Source organism: Coloeus monedula (assembly GCF_965178545.1).
Source record: "Coloeus monedula genome assembly, chromosome: 6".
NCBI classification, from domain to species: Eukaryota; Metazoa; Chordata; class Aves; order Passeriformes; family Corvidae; genus Coloeus; species Coloeus monedula.
In genome coordinates this window covers 16181714-16200151 of record NC_138786.1, presented here as the reverse complement: position 1 = coordinate 16200151, position 18438 = coordinate 16181714, and the positions used below count along the sequence as shown (strand labels likewise).

The window sequence follows — 18438 nt, the reverse complement described above, 5'->3', positions numbered from 1 at the left end:
GAAAAGTCAGCTGAACTAGGCAGTAACAGGGTTGTGTTATAGCAGAGTGTTCCTTTTGGAGGAAGAGGCTTAATGATTTTGCAGAAAGAGCAGCAGATGGTTATGACCAAGCCCCAAGGTAGGAATGCGAATTAAGCAATATCCTGAAAAGAGAGTGGTCTTGTTATTAAATCCTCTTCATTTCCTGGATATTGCTGCAGAGTTCCTGTGGGATCTGGAGGAGCTTCTCATTTGGGGAATGGCAGCTTAAGTTGCTTCCCTTATGATTTGGATTTGGCATGGTGTTGTCAGTCACTTGGGCTCTGGCCTGGTCTCACCAAATCTGGGCATCTTGGTAGAGCGGCTGTACATCAGCAACTGGATTCTGCAGAGTAAACTGGCTGGAGCTGAGGAGATGGTGCCTTTGCCTTTGCCTGTGAGGGTGGCTTTGGACTTGGTCCTGTGAACATCTCCAACCAGCTGGATGCAGTCCCATTCAGCCTCATTGGAAAGAAGACCAGTTTGCCAGTCCACAGTACGGAAACAGTGTAAAAAGTGGGGAGATCAGCAGCTGCTTTCCAAAGCAAGCTTCTGACCCAAACTCCACTGCTTTCAGAGGCTTTCCCTATGTTAGCCTTGTATGCTGCCTGCTAGACCAGGGTCTGCAGGAATCACTCAGGTTTTAGAGGGACCAAGCCACTGTCTGATATCTTCTTCCCCATTTGAATGCAGAAGGACTCCCCACAGCTGGGCATTTAACTTAAGAAACACCAGATAAACTCCTGTTACATATGTCTACACTGAAATAAAATTTGGAGTTGCAGCATGGCTGTGGTTGTTCAGAGTTGGGTAACATGGACAGGAATAGCTCTTGTAAGGAGTGGCTTTGTGTTGCTAGATGGAGCCTGGATGCTGCTGTTAGGTCCAGGATATCTGTCTTGAGGACACTGCTGTTATGTCTGGAATATCTGTCTGCCTTCACTGCTATTGTTCCCTGGGTTAGTTTGGTTGAAACTGCTGTAGATAAGGTTACCTCCTCTGCTGTGCTGGGGCACCCCACATAGAGACACAGCCCTGGAAGATACGGGAATTACAGCATCCACTCTGCTTCCTAATGGATAATCAGATGCCAGTGCTAACCAGGGACCTGACCCTTCCCAGAGTCAAAGAGCTGCATCCCACAGAAGCCAATCATGCCTATTGCTACAGTTCAACCCAGCAGGGGCCTGCAGTCTCAGGTGAAGTATCTACTCTTCTGGGGAGTCTTTGCCTTGGGACATTTGGCACAGAAACTGGCTTTTATCAGCCAGGCAGTTTTCTTTCATCTGTCCATGTAGTTTCTATCCATGTTGCTATTCCTATTCACAGTGCATGGCTGCAGACATCAGAAATACAGGAGTGAAATGGTCACAGGGTACAAACTTCTTCATGTTGGCACTTTGAGGTTTGCTATCAGAACACCAAAAGGGGAAAAAATGCTCAATTTTTTAAAAGCCCAGGAGACCTGATTTTCGGCAACAGCAAAGCCATCTCACCTGAGAGCTTGCAAAGCACTGTTTTCTGCTTTGTCACTTCTTCTCTCCCCTTTATCACTGGCAGTTCTAAACTCTACTCTGGTTTATGCAGGACAAGATCCTCAAGTGGACCAAATTAAACTCTTCCTATTTAAATTATTTTAAAACATTAGAATTTGTGTCTTTACTTTCAGGTCTCCACCCACAGATCTCTCTTGAGGATGGTGTCGGGGTTAACATTTTATGGCTGCCTTCTGTTTGGGTTGCTGTAGCATGCAGGGAATAGAAGTGTGCTGGCTCTGTCCTGCTGAGCCCCAGAGCTGCTTGTGTGCCTTCCTGCTGCCTAAGCTGGCATTTCAGATGCATTTGTTTCTGCAGTACAGCGAATTGATACTGCTGAGATACAAATGCAGATTAAGGTGCAAGTGAATTCCACCAATCTGAGTAGGTGAACGATGATTAATATCTGCTGACTGGCTTCCCCACTTCACTGAGTAAATTATAGCTTTATTCATAAGGAATATAATATAATTTTCAAATTATTTCATCAACCAGATCCTCAGCTTTGATTTTTTTTTATTATTCCTTAGTTTGCCTTTCTGTAAATCATTGTAAGGATTTTCCCATCCTCTTGGACTTGTCCTGAGCCCTACTGTTAGAGGAAACCTGTCCCGCACGTTTGTATCTCTTCTTGGACTTGAAAAAAAGGTAGCATTTAAGGACTTTTATAGCTGGAAGGAGACATCAAAGAAATTAAGGGGAAAATTATTTCTTTGTGTTATTGTAGTTTTTATTTTTTAAATTAAATATTCTCAAAACTAACATATTCCTCTTTCAGAAGGCAATGTTGCACTCCCTTTCCCAGCCCGATCAGCAATTCCAGGATGACTCAAACAGTGATGGTGTCTTCCTGCCTTCCTCTCCCACCCCAAGGATATTATGCTCCAATTGCTTAATGTAGTTTTTCAGCTTCCCAACCTCATTTGACCTGCTGTGGTGAGAAGTGGCCAATGCACTGTAAGAATCTGTTTCTTCTTATTCCTCTCATTCAAGCCAGCTGCAGAGTACCTAGAGAGGAGATTTTGAGAGGCTTTGAGTCAGTCCTCCTAATTTTAAGTAGGCAACTGAAGTCCTTTGTCATTGCTATCTCAAACAGCTCTTTGCATGGGGAATCAGCACAGAATCACAGACCCTGCAGGAGGTGATGGGTTTTCCCTCTTTGCAGATGGAGGATGTTAGTTTAGGCACACCACTAATTCAGCCATCACCCAAGGGATCACATCCAGAGCTCCTCAGCCTCACCTCATCATGTGGTGAGCATCATCTAATAGCAGGGGATATGGGAAAGTGCAGTGAGGGTGGGAAGGAAGGTCTGGGTCAGGACAGAGCCAGGCAAAGTCAGAAAAGGGGAGGCAGTGGGACAGCATTGAGACAAAGAATTGTCTGATGAGGAAACAGAGTTGTGGCTTAGAAAATGGAATATGACCAAGGCTGGAACAGACTGATGGGGAAATGAAAATAGCACATGGGGGTTACTCAAGCAGTCCAGGTGTCTGCAGGGATTCTTGAGGCACCCTGAAAGTGTGGGGCTGTCTGATGAGCTGGGACTGTGCCAGCTGAAGAGAAGTCATATGGGAGATAACAAAATGAGGAGAGGAAGGCAGACAGCAGGAGAGCTGCCTCTGCACCAGGCAGCCTGCACTGCAGAGATTCCCTTGCTCATGATGTGCTTGAAGCATCTTTATCTGATCACTGATAGGTCTCCAGGCAAGAGGTATGAGAGCCTGTCAGGGACACAATCCCTCTGTCCTCCAGGGCTGGGCTTCCAGAGTCCTCTCATCTGAGAAACCATGCGAATGAAATTTCCCTCATAGTGAATGCCTGGGAGTGTGAAATGCCATTCAATCTCCCTCCAGAGAAGAATGAATTTCATACTGGCTTAAAATAATTTAATCTCGTGTAATGGGCAGAAATGAGCCTAGATTCCTTTTGTTTTTTGGAGTTTGCAAGTGTGATAGCATGGAGACCTTCCAGGTGTAGTATGTGGCTTGGAAAGTGCTGCTGGAGGATTAGGCAAGTGAAATACCTGGAGTCCCTGGCTGTATCTCAAGTCACATCTGATGCTTAGATTTCAAACCACAGTAGGGGGTGGGGGAAACTTTCCTTTAAGAACGTTTTCTCCAAAAAAAAAAAAAAAAAAAAAAAAAAAACCCAAAGCAAAATGCACCAAACAAAACTCTGGGTGGGACAAAGGGCTAGATATTTATAACCCTGAGGATCAAGAAATCATAAGACATCTGTTCTATTTACTGCATTTAAATTTGTATTGTTATACAAACTCCACCTCTAGCTGTGCAGCTTCTGGAGGGACAAGTTGGTACGGAGTGATCCTGAAAAGATGAGAGAGATTCCTGGAGGAGAGATTTACATTGCGTATCATCTTATCACCAGTCTGTCCCTCTCGCTTTTTTTTCCCCTGCACAGCAAAAGAGATGATTAAAGAGCCAGGGTTTTAATTACAGCCAGGTATGCCTAGGGGGAAAACCCACTTTGTGAAAGGACCTTGCAACAACAAACAGAAAGTTCTCCAGTTTCCTTGCTTTGAAGGATTTATATCTGTGGAGGGGGGTGGGTTGGAGGGGGAAAGAAAGTGATTAGGCTGGAGTTTGCAAAACACACCATCCTCTTCCCCGTTTGGCAAAGTGCTGCCTTCAGCAGTTTGGTCCTCACCATCAGCCCTCCTTCCAGTCCCACCGCCCTCCTGCTCCTCCACAAGACCTGAACTCCTCAAGTGATTTCTGGCATCGCTGTGTCAGTAAAACAGCTCCCTTCTCCCCCAGCCAGGGCTCTGCACCACGTTCAGCCCGTGCAGAGAAGCCCTGTGGTTTGTGCTGACCGCCGTGCTCTGCCCCAGCCGGTGCCCACCCGCGCGTCCCTCCCCAGCCGGCGCTCGCCTGGGAACTGCCAGCCGGCACCATTTCAAAGGCGAGATACGGGTCCAGGGCGTGGGAGGCTGCTTCTGATGTGAATCATGCTATCTGTGCTAGGGATGGGGCCCTGCATCTTCTCTACGAGGCTGTACCAGCTTATCGAGCCTGCTGTGTCTGCCTTTCCGACCTTCTCACAGCTTTTCACTTCCAAGCTGTCGGGTGAAAGGGAACTTATTGTTGCTGGGCTCTGTCAAGCTTTCAATTGGTGCTGATGGAAGAACCTTTAGAAACAGTCCCGCGTCTCTGAGCGCAGAGGACCAGCTGAGCATCTGCATAACTCTTCTAACCTCCACAGGTGAGGCCAGCTTCTTGCAGGTGCCAGTCAGCTCAGCAGCAGCTCCGTGCAGTAAGGCTAGTACTTCAAAAGTCTTCTGAAAACTAGCCCCTTGGACCTTCAAACAGAAACAATCTTTTCCATCCTGTAAGGAGTTCCTCAAATTTGTTAGAGGTTAACAGTCAAATGGGTAATTGGCCTTTCTGAGCGAATGGGAGCTGCTGCTTTCCCAGAACCAAATGCAATGATGGAGGCAGAGAGTATCTTTCCATGTGATTTGCTGGACTAGTGTAACAAATCCCCAGCTTGCTGAATCTAGAAAATGATGAATAGAGATTTGGCTGTCCTTACGCATTTATTGGGAGACTTATTTGCCTTTAAAGAAGGAGAGGGGGGAGAGAAAAAAGGATGAGTTGGTTTTTCCTGTGACATGTGTACACAGCCACAGGCAGTGCCTGTTATTTCACTTGCAAACAATTTCCTCTCTCTTTTGTTTATTGATGACAGAAGGCATTCCAGCCAGGTACACTGGCTCTTCCCCGACTTCAAAGAAGGTCAGGTTACAAAGGCAAGCACCATCCAGGCAAAATGAAATGCAGGAGGGGAAAGCCCATTGCAGTCGATCTCAAGGGGAGTTTATGTGCAAGCAAAAGCCCAGAACATACCAGTAAGAATAAAAATAAGGATAAATGCCATTTATCAGCTACCAGAGCTTGTCCATGGGAGCGGTGATGGCCAGGTCATCTGGGTTGTCCCTGTTACCTGCTGGTAAAGGCAGCACATGTCCAAAATCTTGCATGGGAGAGTGCACATGAACCGCCTTTCACTTTCACCTTCCCACAGGTGCCTGTGCAGGCGGTTGCTGCTCATGCAAACCCAGGGGCTCTGCACCCAGGGACAATTGCAGGCTGGAAGTAAATGGGTTTTCAGGTCTAAATTCAGACTGGAAAGTGAGGTCAGAGCTCCTGGTGACTGGAAGCGTTATCCAGCGCCTAAATCAAGGCTCTGCATCCAAAATCAGGATGATGGGCCTTGCCTGCCTGGGACTAATGGCTGGATCAGCAGTGCCTGTGCTGGGGAGGGAGGAAGGCAGGGAGCCCATGGGGGGGGAACTACCGTCTGTACAACCCAAGGATTGCTGCCCAGACCCAAGGGGAAAGCAGGTGACTTGAGCTCATGCCTGTGCTTGGAAATAGTCTCCTTGCCAAGCTAGTTGATTCAGCAGTGATGTTTTACTTTGTGCTTTTATTACCACAGCCCAAGCTATGGGAAAGCCATGGGGAATGCCAGCATTGGCACAAGGACCATCCCTCTGCTCTGCTCGCTCAGGGGACAGCTCATCCTGCACATCTCCAGGTCCTGCCTGCTCAGAGCCTGCCTCTGCTGCAGTGGTGCTTGTTGCCTTCACGCAGGGGCTCGTGTGCAGTGACGGCAACATTTTTGGGAATGCCACTCCCATGGCCATCGCACCAGGGATGTTGCTGATGATATACCCTAATGACTCAAGGAAGGGCAGGGACAGGGCTGTGCCTGCAAGGTGCATCCCAATTAAATACACCATTCAAGTCTGGGCAAATTGGGAAATGTTTCCTCTCCTCCAATGGCTCAGCAGAGCTGAACTGGGGCTCAGGTGATGCCACCCTTGAGTCAATCCATGCCCTGTGACAAGGCTCAGCCCCCATCCCATGTGACTCAGCACAGCCCCGGCTGGGGAGAGCCAGTAGGAGGGACTGGGGAGTTGCAAAAAGTTAATGACAATTCTCCCTTTTTGGAGCACTCAGCTTAATGAAGCGTTACTCAGCAGCTTCCCCACCCACCCCCGGAGTAGGAGCTGCTGGGGCTGGTATCAGCCTCCTCTCGTGGCCACAGCAGGGCTTTTGGTCAGGATGACTCAGGTCACCTTAGGCACTGTCCAAGCCTCGTGCCACAGCAAGTCCGCCAGTGTCCCAGAGGCCGCTTGGCAGGTGACATGACCTGGGAAGGACACACAGAGCCTGTGCCAGTGTCACGCCACAGCTGGGCACACGTGAGCCAAGATGTCGAGCCCTGGCCAGAGGCAGGGACAATGACAAAAAGGAGGCAGGAGCCAGAATGTCTTCCTGGTGTGACGTGCCCTCGTGTCAAAAATCCTTTGTGCTCTGAAGCAAAGGGAAGGGTTGAATTTTGATGGGTTTCCATTCAGTTGTATACTGTTGGAAATACTTTCATTCTGTAGCTATTGTTCTTTATGTCAACTTCATTTTCACTCTATTACTATTTGCTTTTTGGTTTGGGGTTTTTTTCTCTCTCTTTTTTTTTTTTTAATTTGCTTTAGTAATTAAATTGGGTTGTTTTTCCTGGACTGTTTATGATAGATTAACATTTCCTTTCTGCTTAATAACTTGCTTTCTCATTTATTTTGCACTCATTTCCTTTCAGCTGAGTTTGGGTTTCTGCCTCAGGATTAACACAGCAAGGCTGAGTGTAGTGTAGTGTCATTCCCGGTCCAAGCAGACCACTGAAGTTTTCTCCAGGATGGACTGCCACAGAAATGAAGCCCACCAAAGACACCCAACAAAGCATTTTGAACTAGAGTTCTTCTTTCAAGTCAGAGAGGTTTTCATTTGGATCAAACAAACCCTTTCAAGGCAGGGAAAGCTCAGTAGATTCTTATCTGTCCCTTGCAGTCAGTCAGATTTTGTTTTTACCATGATCTCTTCCAGCCTCTCTCCTCCTGTGTCCACTTGGGCCAGCATCACCTGAAGTATGGGAGATGCTGAACAGATAAATAAAAGAGGGAATCCTTGCTCTGCAACGTGCTGGAAAAGTCAAATAATTTCTCGGATTTTAATATTTTGCTCTTCCTTCCCTCCCCTTCCCCCCCAGTTTTTATTTAAAATCTGTAGAACCAGTTCCCCATCCTTTACATCTGCGTGTACTGCTGGGACTGGATATTAGCATCTCCGTCATACTTGTTTCCTGCCTAAAAATTATGAACCACCCAATTTGTATATTTATAGTTTAAAATAATGGCAAGAAAAGGTAGAGACATTTTCCTCCTCTGCTCTACAAATGTACAGTTTTTCTTTGGGAGGACTTGTCAAGAATGAAGACCGTGGTATTAACTGTATTTCACAAACACATCACAGGTTAGAAAAGATCATTTGTATCTGCAAGTGTTTTTAGAAAGTTTCAGTCACTGTTGCTGAGTAGGCAGTGATGGTAAACTCAGGCATACACACTAAGACTTCCAGCTGATAGGATGGATCTCTCTCTAGAAGGCAAAATGCTTGAAATAATGGATCACGCCTTCCAATCATTTAGTGTGGTAGTGCAGTCCTTTTTTGTCAAAAAAACCCTGATGGAAGAACCTGTTTCTTTGAAGAAAGTTCTCTTTTGAGTTTGTTTAAATGATGGTAAATATCAGGCTCATGGTGCTTATGTGCTTCTTTGCCAGGTTGTCCAGGGTTTGGTTGTTGGGAAACTCGCTAGTCACTGCACAGAGATGACCCTGCTCAGACTCAGCGTCCTCGTCTTTGCCGGCGTGGGCCTAGGCATGGTAAGGCGGGTGTGAAATCACCCACGAGGCCTTTAATAACGTCACAACCAGTGACATGAGGTCTGTGAGACCTGGCTGTGAGCTCTGCCCCTGGAAATTCCACCTCTGGCTCTCTCGGGTGGTCTTTGGGGCAGGGAAAACCAACTCTCCTGGGCCTCTGTGCAAACAGAGCTGCGCTCAACGTCAGCATTGCGCCAAACCGTGATAAAGAGCCGTGTGAGTAATAGTTATGGGGATTAAAAAATATATTAATCTTGCACAGAAACTTGCTAAGTCCCTCCTGAGTCACCGGATTTGCACAGAAATCCTGGCCTGGTCTTGTCAATGACTGCATTTCCTGAACTACCCAGAAAGTAAATGAAGATTACGGTGGGGAAAAATCATTGCCGTTGTATATTGCAGTGAGACAGCGGAGGTTGTGTGCTCTCCTTCTGGGGCTTTATTTTTGTCTAATCCCCCCACATAAGAGTATTTGGGGAAGGAGGTAGCAAGGCAATAATTTTGTTCCTCCATTTTGGGATAAGTGATGTGCTGGTTGTGTCCGCGTGGGCAACGGTTGATGCCAACCTCAAACAGTAATTGGAAAAGCGAGTGGATGTAGGCAGCTCTGCTGAGAACAGTGTTTGCTCAGACAAGCCATGTTCAGGGCACTGACAGCTCTGCCCAGGCCATGGGGATGGAGGAAAGGTGCTCACAGTCCCCAGTGGACCCAAAGGACAACTGAGCTGCATCAGCCTTTCAACATTCCCTGCAGGATTTGGCCTCGAGCCTTGCTGCCAAGACACTGGAGCTCCCACTGCTGCAAGTAGGATGAGTGCCATTCCCACTACCGCAGCCGTGAGGAGGTCAGGGCCAAGTCCTGGAGGGTGTTGAGGTTTGTGGTTCCCAGCTACATGGATGAGATGAGGCACCTACACACCTTAGCTAATCTGAGGCTAAATCATGTCTGAGATGAGGCTGGGAAGGGAGGATGCATGCCGACCAAGGGTTGGCTCTGCAGCTGGAGCGTGGTCCCTCTGCCTGGGATTTTGGAGGCTCACGGGGATTCTGTCAGGTGTAGAATGCTTGGGAAGGGTCTCTTCCAGTTGGTGGCATGCTGTTTTGGCTGAAATCAATATGCCCCCTTAACATGGGACATCTGCACAGAGCTTGATGCTTCTGAGCATGGCCTGGGAAGGACTTTAAAGGTCTCCCCACTGGTTTTGGGTCATTTGTGGGAGTAATTAGGTGGGACTAAGGTGGACCTGGCCCATCTGGAGAGCTGAGCACCCCTGACTGGTACAGGGCAAGGACTGAATCCTTGTGCTGAAGTCTGGTCCCATGGGAATCAGGCAGAGCAGCAACATGAATTATATGTTTTCTGTGCACTGAGGTGTCACTGACCTCCAGGGAGGGCTGGAGTCAGGTGGAGGTAGGAGAGAAAGCCTTGATGGAAGTGGAGGGGCACACAGGGCAGCACACATGTCCCAGGGCAGGAAGGCTCACATTGGCTGCACAGGAGGAGAACGAGGAGCCAGGAAGGGAAATCATCTTAGAGCTGGCAATTATGCCAAGCCTGGAGGGCTATGGACATCCTGACAGCACGGGCCTGGGGACAAGGGTCAGCAGTGACTTCCCACAAGAACTATTCATAGGCAAATGCAGCTGCGATCCTCTTTGCCTGGGATGCCTTGTTAAAAATGCTCTGTCCAAGTGGCTGCCAGGAAAACATCCGCTTCTGGGGTGGCTTTCTGTCTCGGTGGGGAAGAGTGCTGTCACAGCAGCAGCCCCAAATGCAGAAGTTACTGGGTGAAGCTTTTAATCCTGCACAGCTGCTGGTGGAGGAGTATCCCACCTGCTGTGCCCTTGCAGCATGTGGCCTCCAAATGCAGCAGTTCCCCTTCCCGAAGGATAGAAGTGAGGAGAAAAGCTAGCTGTTAAGAAAAGACACTCCAGAACTCATCCTGATGTCACTGGGAGGGGAGGTGGGCTGAAGCGTTTTTGGAAGGCTGGCACAAGCAGCAGCAGACAGACAGCACTGCAGCTGGGAAGAGGCTGCAGGATGATCCCAGCAACAGGCAGCTGGAGAAGGGAAGGGGTGGGCTGGGAGCTCAGCAATAACACCTGGATGAGGAGAGGAGGGAAGAACCCGTGTCTGATCTGCAGATGTGAGCTGGGAGAGCGTAGGCAGGGCTGTAGGAGGGCTTGGCAGTTGTGATAGGGAAGTTTTTCCCTTTGTCTGAAGGCACGGCTGTGCCTCATCCTGCCTCACTGCCTGCATTTCCCAGGCATTTGCTTTTTCAGTTGTCTGCTGAGGCTCCTGGTTCTGCCTCTCACCTAAAAAATGCTTTCAGATCTGCTCACCTCAAAAAAACTACTCACTACCCAGCAGCTGAGGAGAGGAAAGACTCGGCTCTGCCTGGCTCTGTTCTCCCTCAGCCCCAGGGAAGTGAGGAGCCATTTCCCCTTGTTTCACAGGAGACACAGACATGCCTCTGCTCTTTTCTGCTCGCTTGCTCCAGCCCATGAAGGAGTCTGTACAAAGCAGGAGGGATTAAAACTTTAAAACTGATTTTTTCTATGAGCTCCACAATGTTGTCCTGCAATGACATTTGCCCTAGCAAGGAATTACTCTCCTTCCTTTTGTTTATGTACCAAATACCTGTTCCTCTGTCTTTGTTCTCTGGTTCCTTAATCAGAAGTGCCTAGATCTTAACCAAAATCCAGGCAAAGAGCCCCTTTGAGGAGAAAAACCTGGCTGTGTGTGACTCTAGAGGGGAACTAGGAATAAACCTCAACATTTCCAAGCCATTAGTGTGCAATGTCTCTGGGCTCCTCCATCTTCTGTAGCCAAGAGGCAGGGACCAGATCTTAGGACAGAGAACCCCAGAGAATGAAACTTCTGGCTAAACCAGTGACAGAAATGTTTTCCAGCCACAATAACTCACCTTGAGACATGGGTTAGGGCAGGAGACTTGCAATAAAGGGGGAATTTCCTTTCCATGCCCCAGAGAAATCCATTCATTTGACCAGCAGGGCTTGTGAATGAGCCGGGAGCTACTCCAGCCCTACAGCTTAGGGAGCCTCACCGCTTTTGTTTCAGCATTAAACAGCTGGAGGGATGTCTCTGCTAAGAATATGTGCAATAACAAAATCATTACTCTCCCTAATTATGCTCGCTAATGTGCACTCATGGCCAGAAGACCTATTCCAGATTACTGAATTCGGTGAATTTATTAGCGGGGAAGCAGCAGAACAGGATTAGAAATCCCAAAGGTACGGTGTTACATAATACACCGTGCTCATTTATTTTGACAGGCTCAGTTTAGTTTTAATTATTTATGATAATGAACCAAAAAGCCTTCTCTAGGCTGTTTTGTATAAGTAATGGAAGCTTCCTGAAGTACACCACACACATCTGCTGTTCAACATTTCCTCGGGAGTTGGACAGAAGACAGAGGGAAGGGTGCAGGGACGTCACTAATTCCCAGACACTAAAAATACCCCCAGCAGTGCCGGGGAAATGTGCTGCCAGATTGTAGGGTATCGTTTGCTCCACATGCTTGGAATAATTCACTGCAGACAAATGGCAGGCTGTGAAAGACCCCGCAACGGCCAAAGCCGCACTGCCATGTATCATTTGTGGCTCCCACAGTTTACCCAAGTCATGGGCTTGACTCATGATTTTCTTCCAGGTGGTTTCTTGCCACAAAGTCACAGTTTGTGCCCTCTAATGATCTGTGGTCCGTTGTGTCCTGTCCCCTAGGCCCTGATGAGGACTGTGTGGCACTACTGCATCATTGCGGTGCCACTGGTGTTTGCCTTCAGCATGCTGGCCACCATCACCGACAGCATCCTCACCAAGGCTGTGCCCTCCTCTGACACAGGTAAGACTGACCAAAAACGATCAGACTGGCATTTTCTGAGTTTTGAGTCCATTGGGCACTTCCCAGCTCCCACCACAGCTGTGGAGCACTGGGGCACACTCCTGGTGACCGCCCAGATCTGGCTGGGCATGCAGGGGGTGTCAGCAGAGCAGGTGAACACGGACTGGTGGGGCTAATACAGGATGGACTTGAACAACCTTGAGCAAGCATCCCACGATCCAGTGCTTCCAGTCCTGTGCTGCCTGCTGACCTTCACAGTGGTGGGCACCGAAAGGGAAGGCTTTCCCAAACTCTCCTTTCCATGGAAAGCCAAGGTATGTCAAAAAAACCAAAAAACACTACTCTTCCACTGTGACAGTGACAGAGAGGGCTGCTTGTACACACCTTTTAACTTAGGCCATCAGGAGGGGATTCTGGATTACTCTTTGCACACATGCTTTGCCTGATGCAGTAATTGCCCCTCTCTCTCTGTTTTGGCCTTGTTTCAGTCAGAATTCCTGTATTTCTCCATGCAAGACAGCAGTGGTAGACACTTAAATCTTTATACCCGGGGCTTTAGTTTTGTTGATGAAGGAAATATGCCTACATTATTGTCATGGGAGCCTGGCTGAGTTTGTGCCAGGATGGAGCTGGCTTAACCCAGTTTGATGTCTTCTGCTCAAGCCCTTTCAGGGTTTGCTCCCAGAGCAGGCACCCAAGAGTGTCTCTGCTTTAGCTGAGGCTGTCTGGGATGCCAGTCTGCACCCTTCATCTTCCCTAGCAGCTGCCTGAGGAGATACCTCTGTGCAGACCCTACCAAGAATGCGAGCTGTAGTTTGCACAGCCCATTAGTGAAGTTTATAAAGCACTTTTCGGATGCTTCTGGGTGAAGAGCTTTTCTGAAAATCACTTCAGTAGTTTATTTGTAGAGGACCCACTGCATCTCCTACAAATGCTGGGAGCCTGTGATTTTTGAGTGGGATATTTCTACCTGGGAGAACCACTTAGCTCCAGTCTTCACCTCCCTGGGAAGAGTCTCAGCTCCTCTGCTCAGCCAGGAAGAAAATTTGCTGCTTCATGACTTGGAGCAATGTTCATGTGAGGGAGAACCAGGGGGGAAGGGCACCAAGCAGCTTTGGGATGCACAACCAAGCTGGAAATCATCCAGGCTCTTCTCAAAGGGATTTTGTGAGGAAAATCAGAGCAGTGCTTAGCTTTTGGAGCCTGGAGGCAAGCTTTGGTCAGAGAGGAAAATGAGTTTAGTTGCCTCACCCTGCTCCCTGCTTGCATATGTTGTTGGGCCAGCCTGTGCCTCAGCAGGATGGGTAGTGTCCCCATGGCAGGGCAGGATGGAGGCAGTCTGCAGAGCTGTGCAGATGCTCAGGAGCAGGTTGCAGGTCATCAGGGGATGCCATGGGCTACCGAGGGCTTCCCCCTGCCCGTCCATCCTGGGCTGATGTCACGCCAAGTGCTACTACAAATGCAGAGTTACAGCTGGCTCAAAACTGGGCATACCACAGAGGGACGCTCTGGCACAGAGCACTGTGGCACTGGGGGAAAACCTTGTCTCTGCCACTCCTCCCTGGCCCTCACTTTTCAAACTGTGCTTTTTCCTTGCAACTTTTCTGGGGGAAGAGGCATCTAATGGTCTTGTGCTTGTTTTGGATGTACCCGGGCAGGGGCCGGGGCGAAGGCAGGAATGCCTGACACAGCAGAGCCGGCAGGCAGCCTTTCCACAGCAGCTGCAGCAGTGATAGTGTGGGTGTCTCGCAGAGAAATGCAGCTATTAAAATGCCTGCCATCCATCCCTGGCCGTGGGTGGCACCCCGCAAAGGCTGCTCCACCCATACAGCAGCCTAAAGGCTGCTCCTTCCTCTGCGAGCCCGAGACCGGCTCTGCAAAGAGAGTTTTTAGGTGGCACATTAGAAACCCTCACTGTGAGCATGGAAATCTGGTTTCATGGAAAAGCTTTGCTGTCGCTGTGTCAAAAACCTTGGCACTCACTTGCAACAACTTTTAGTTGATGCAAGGAAATCACACATTGAGAATCTGCCTTTGGAAGGATCACTTTTGAGCCTTGCTGCTGTCTTTCCCTGATGTTTTTGTCAGCTTCCAGCCTGCAGAACCCGTGGAGGTTTTTCTTCGGGTCAGGAAAAGGCTTTCTGAAGGAGCTGGAGTTTGGGCTGAGCTCAGGTGTCCATCTCAGCACGGGGCTGGGATGAATGGGGCGTTGCAGGAGTGTAGCCTGTCCGCCCTTGGTAGACACTGAGTCACCTTGCATTTTAAACAGGCGTCTTGGAAAGCGAGCAGTGGGAGGTGGCAGAGCACCATCCCTTGCACCCATCAGCCTGCTTTAGATCCGATCCAAGGTCGCTTCCGTCCAAGACTGATGAGTTTGGCGCTTGCTCTTTGCTTATGGCTCAGGCTTTGCGCAGAAGCAAAGGTAGCAGAAATGATTTAATTAGTTTCCGTTTGATTGGGTTTTTTTCCTTCCCTTCATCTTCAAAGGCAGGAAGAGAAAATTCAGCCCCACATGTACGTGCTGTTCAGCTGGACGCGTGAGCTGGTGGGAGGGCAGCCCCGAGCCCAGGGGGAGTTGCATTCACAAAAGCACTCCTTGTCAACCCTGGTCCTTCCCCAAGAATGGAGGTCTTGTTCCTGCACAGATCCCCCCTGCTCCCGGGGGAGGGAGGCAGGAAGCCCAGCAGAGCCTCCATGCGTAACGGGCCCGTGTGTCCTGATTTTATTTGTGCGTCAGAACCTGGGGAGGAGAATTCGCAGCCAGGCGGGGCTCGGGGCACTGAACCCCTCAGCTTTGCTCGAGCTTTGCAGGTTCAAAGGCACCCGCTGGCGACAGTGACCTAATGGTTACACCCGATTGCCCCATGGGCGTGTGACTGATCTGGGCCAGCACCATCATCTGAGCGAGGCAACAGGATGTGAGCTGGAAAGGAGTCGCCCGTCTTGGAGAGCTGCCAGCACCCAGCCCTGAAACCTGCGGGAGCAGAGGAGAGCTGGGGTGGGAGGGGAGGATGGGCTCCCAGCCGGCACAGGTCATGCCAGGTATGGGGAAAAGGAAGGGAAACAAGCTGGAGAGGGAGAAAAAAGATCAGGGAAGATGCAGAAGGTGGGTAGCTATTGCAAAGAAGGTGAGCATGTGCGTTGGCTGAGCTGCGCGAAGCAACGCAGGTAATTTTCTGCTGATGCGGTGACTTGTCCCAGTTAAAGGTCTTGCCTTAAATGAGATCCATCACATGTGCAGCTTTGCCACAGAGCCACGGCCATGATGCAGAGCTGAGATTTACAATGTCCCAAAGCCGGGGGGCGTCTGACACGAGGGATCTAATTTAAGCCCATTAAACAGAAATTACCGTTCTCAGCAACATGTTGGAGAAGTGCAGAGGGAGAGCCCGGCCTTTTAAGACGATGGATTTCTGTTCCAGAAAAAAAAAAAAAAGGAAAGGGAAAAAAGTGCCTCCTCAATCATAAGAGCCAGTTTGGCAATTGCACGTAGTAATTAGTTTAATTCAAATACCTAGAGGGGAAAAAATAATTGCAAAACCTGCCCAGAGAGTTTGGTGGTTGTGGGATGGTTCCCATTGGCAAAGGGTCAAGGCAAGGTCCCACCCATGGCCTTTGTGTTCCCATGCGCGGGAGGAGAGCTCGGCAGCGCTTCCCGGGAGATTTCCCTCTCCACATGGTTACACCCTTGGCTTGGGCTCATTGCACAAGTATTTTAAGCATGCTGATAAAAGCCCAGCAGTCGCTGCCCAGCATTACGCGAACACCTGGCTGCCTGTTCTCTCTGGGAGCTTGGGGATCATTTCCCCGTGGCTGCCCACGTTAAATATTGCATTCAGCTCCCTATCTTCTTGCATACAGGACAGCATTCTCCTCATCCTTCCCAGGTGTGTGGTGACAACACCTCAGCGTGTGTCTTAGTGGAAAACTGATGCCAGCAGCCCAAATAATCATACTGATAGCAAAAAAATTATTGCAAACATCATTTCAGAGCTGGGCACAAGTTTATTGAATATGCTGCCAGCTTGCTGTTCCTCCAGTGTTGGGGGCTAATGATTTTCTGGCTGGCTGGGTGTTTTCTGCTCCTCTGAACATGACAGCTGTCCTGAACAAAGACTGCAGGACAAAAGAGCATACTGGGTGTGCGTGGGACAGCCTTGTGTCCCAGGGGATGTCCTGGCCATTCATCTGCACATGGAAAAAAACCTTGCCTTTGCCAAACTGGAGGTGCTTTCCCATCCACCGGGTTCCTGTTAAGGATGCAAATGTGAGGGCTGCTGGAGGGGGAACCGGCCCAGCCGGGCGAAGGGCTCGCATATCCATCCAAATGGAAATATCCGCTCTTTTTGCAAAGGGGGATGGGGGAATATCTCGAGGGGGTTTTGTCTTTATCTATGGTTTTATTTATTTGTTCTTAAAGACTTAGTTAGCCTCAACCCTCTCACTCCTGTTAGAGAGCCGTTTCTCTATTTCACACTAGAGAATAAATGGCAGTAGTAGCTTGGGTGGAACAGGGCCCACTCAGGTAATTAGGAGATTGGAAGAATCTGTGTGATTTGCTAGGGAGGCTCAAACATGACCCTAAAAATCACCTCTCCATCCCTAATCCCATGCAGTACTTACCAGCCCTGATGGGTGTGATGTGCAGCAGCATGCTCTGGTGCCAAAGGCATCCCTGGACGCTGGGGACGGCAGTGGTGAACACCCACTTGCCTTTTGGGCAGCGCTGTGATTGCCCAGACCACTCAGGGAACAGCTGAGCTGGCTCGTGGTGGAAACTGATCCCCACGCCTGCAGGAGTCCCTAACCAGAACAAACCCTAATTGGACCGCTATAAATTAATGCAAGAAATTATTTGAAGTGATTTGCTACTACTGCAGGGGAGCAGCATTAGGGATGAAGGGGATCCCGTGTGCTCTTCTCTGCTTTTCTGTGCCAGGACTTGCTCTCACCCTGTGTGCCATCTCTCCTAGGTGCCATGCTTGGGATTTGCGCCTCAGTGCAGCCCTTGACCCGGACGGTGGGTCCAACCATTGGTGGAGTTTTATATAAACAATTTGGAGTCTCCTCCTTCGGATATTTACAGCTTATAGTCAATTTAGGTTTGTTTATTTACCTCTTAAGGAGTAAAATCCCACTGGGAGAGATGAAAAGCCAATAATACAGTTGCAAGAAAGTAACCCCCTTATTTTTTCCATAGAAATGAATTCTTGAGTTTTATTTTTGATTCCGTAAACCTAGAATAAAATAATTTGAACAATCCTTGTATTTTGTCAACATTTCCATCTAGAGTAAGGGACAGATCAGTTTGCAAAGGTCTTGGAGCCACACTGGAGCAACTGGGGGCCATGGGACCCCTGGAGCTATCGGGTTCCCCCCAATTCCCCCCCCTGCAGGAGTGGCTGTCATGGCAGGCACCAGCCCCAGACCCTCAGCTGTTGTCAGGCAGCATTCCTGCTTGGATTCACTGAAACTGAAGGGATTAGGAGCCAGTGGCTTTGCTCTGGTTTGGCCTTTTATTTCACCACCCTGAAATTGTACCAAGAAAAAATGGGGGGTAAAACACATCTGCTTTTGAGCATTGTTTTGCTGCATTAAATGCACCTCCAGCATTCTCAGGTTAGAGGGGGCACGGAGGCCAAAGGCTTTCATGTGCTGTGGCCAGAGGTTTGCTACATCCACAGCTCAGTCATGTGCAACCCTGCCTCTGCACGAGCTGCCAGCAACGAGCAAGGAGGATGCAAAGCCCCGACGCACCAGGCTGCAGTGCCAGAGCCTCCCTGCTGCTTCCAGAAACTGGGCCAACCCTCCTTCCAGGTTTTTTCCCCCTTCCTGTACTAAGTCTCTCTTGCTCTTACTACAGGCTTATGCAATTGCATACTTTCCAACTTCCTCTAGTGCAAAGTCTCCTGCAAGAATTGCGCTGATATTGGGAAGGGGAAATTACCTACTGGAAATGACCGAGTTTGGAGCAAGTATTTTGCCTGCTACACTCACAGTCCTGACTGTGGGAGTCGAGTCGTGTGCTGCAGCATTGCTCTTGAGGAAGCCCAGGTCAGTTAGTGAGAATTAAGCCTCACAAAAGAAAACTTCAGTACTTTCATCCAAAAAAATCAGCAGATTTTTTTCTCCACGCTTCTTGGTCCGGGTGCTATAGGAAAAGAGCCTGCCTCCTTTTCTTCAGTTATCCTGGAGAAATTTAACTCTGGCTAGAGACTGCAGAGGTGAAGGAAGAGAGGAGAGCGAGTTCAGCTTGCTTTGCTACAAAGCTGAGGAA

General features: G+C 49.1%; 1 protein-coding gene across 1 annotated transcript in view; it reads left to right on the top strand.

Annotated features, from left to right (window-relative positions):
- The window catches only part of SLC67A1 (solute carrier family 67 member 1), a gene marked incomplete at both ends in the record, with an annotated part of 59644 nt that extends 42322 nt beyond the window's left edge, over positions 1–17322 (top strand). The window contains 3 exon segments of the mRNA XM_082283255.1: positions 8194–8295; positions 12041–12161; positions 17135–17322. Coding sequence (XP_082139381.1) covers positions 8194–8295; positions 12041–12161; positions 17135–17322 — 411 coding nt within the window.
- Positions 17323–18438: the final 1116 nt, after the last annotated feature.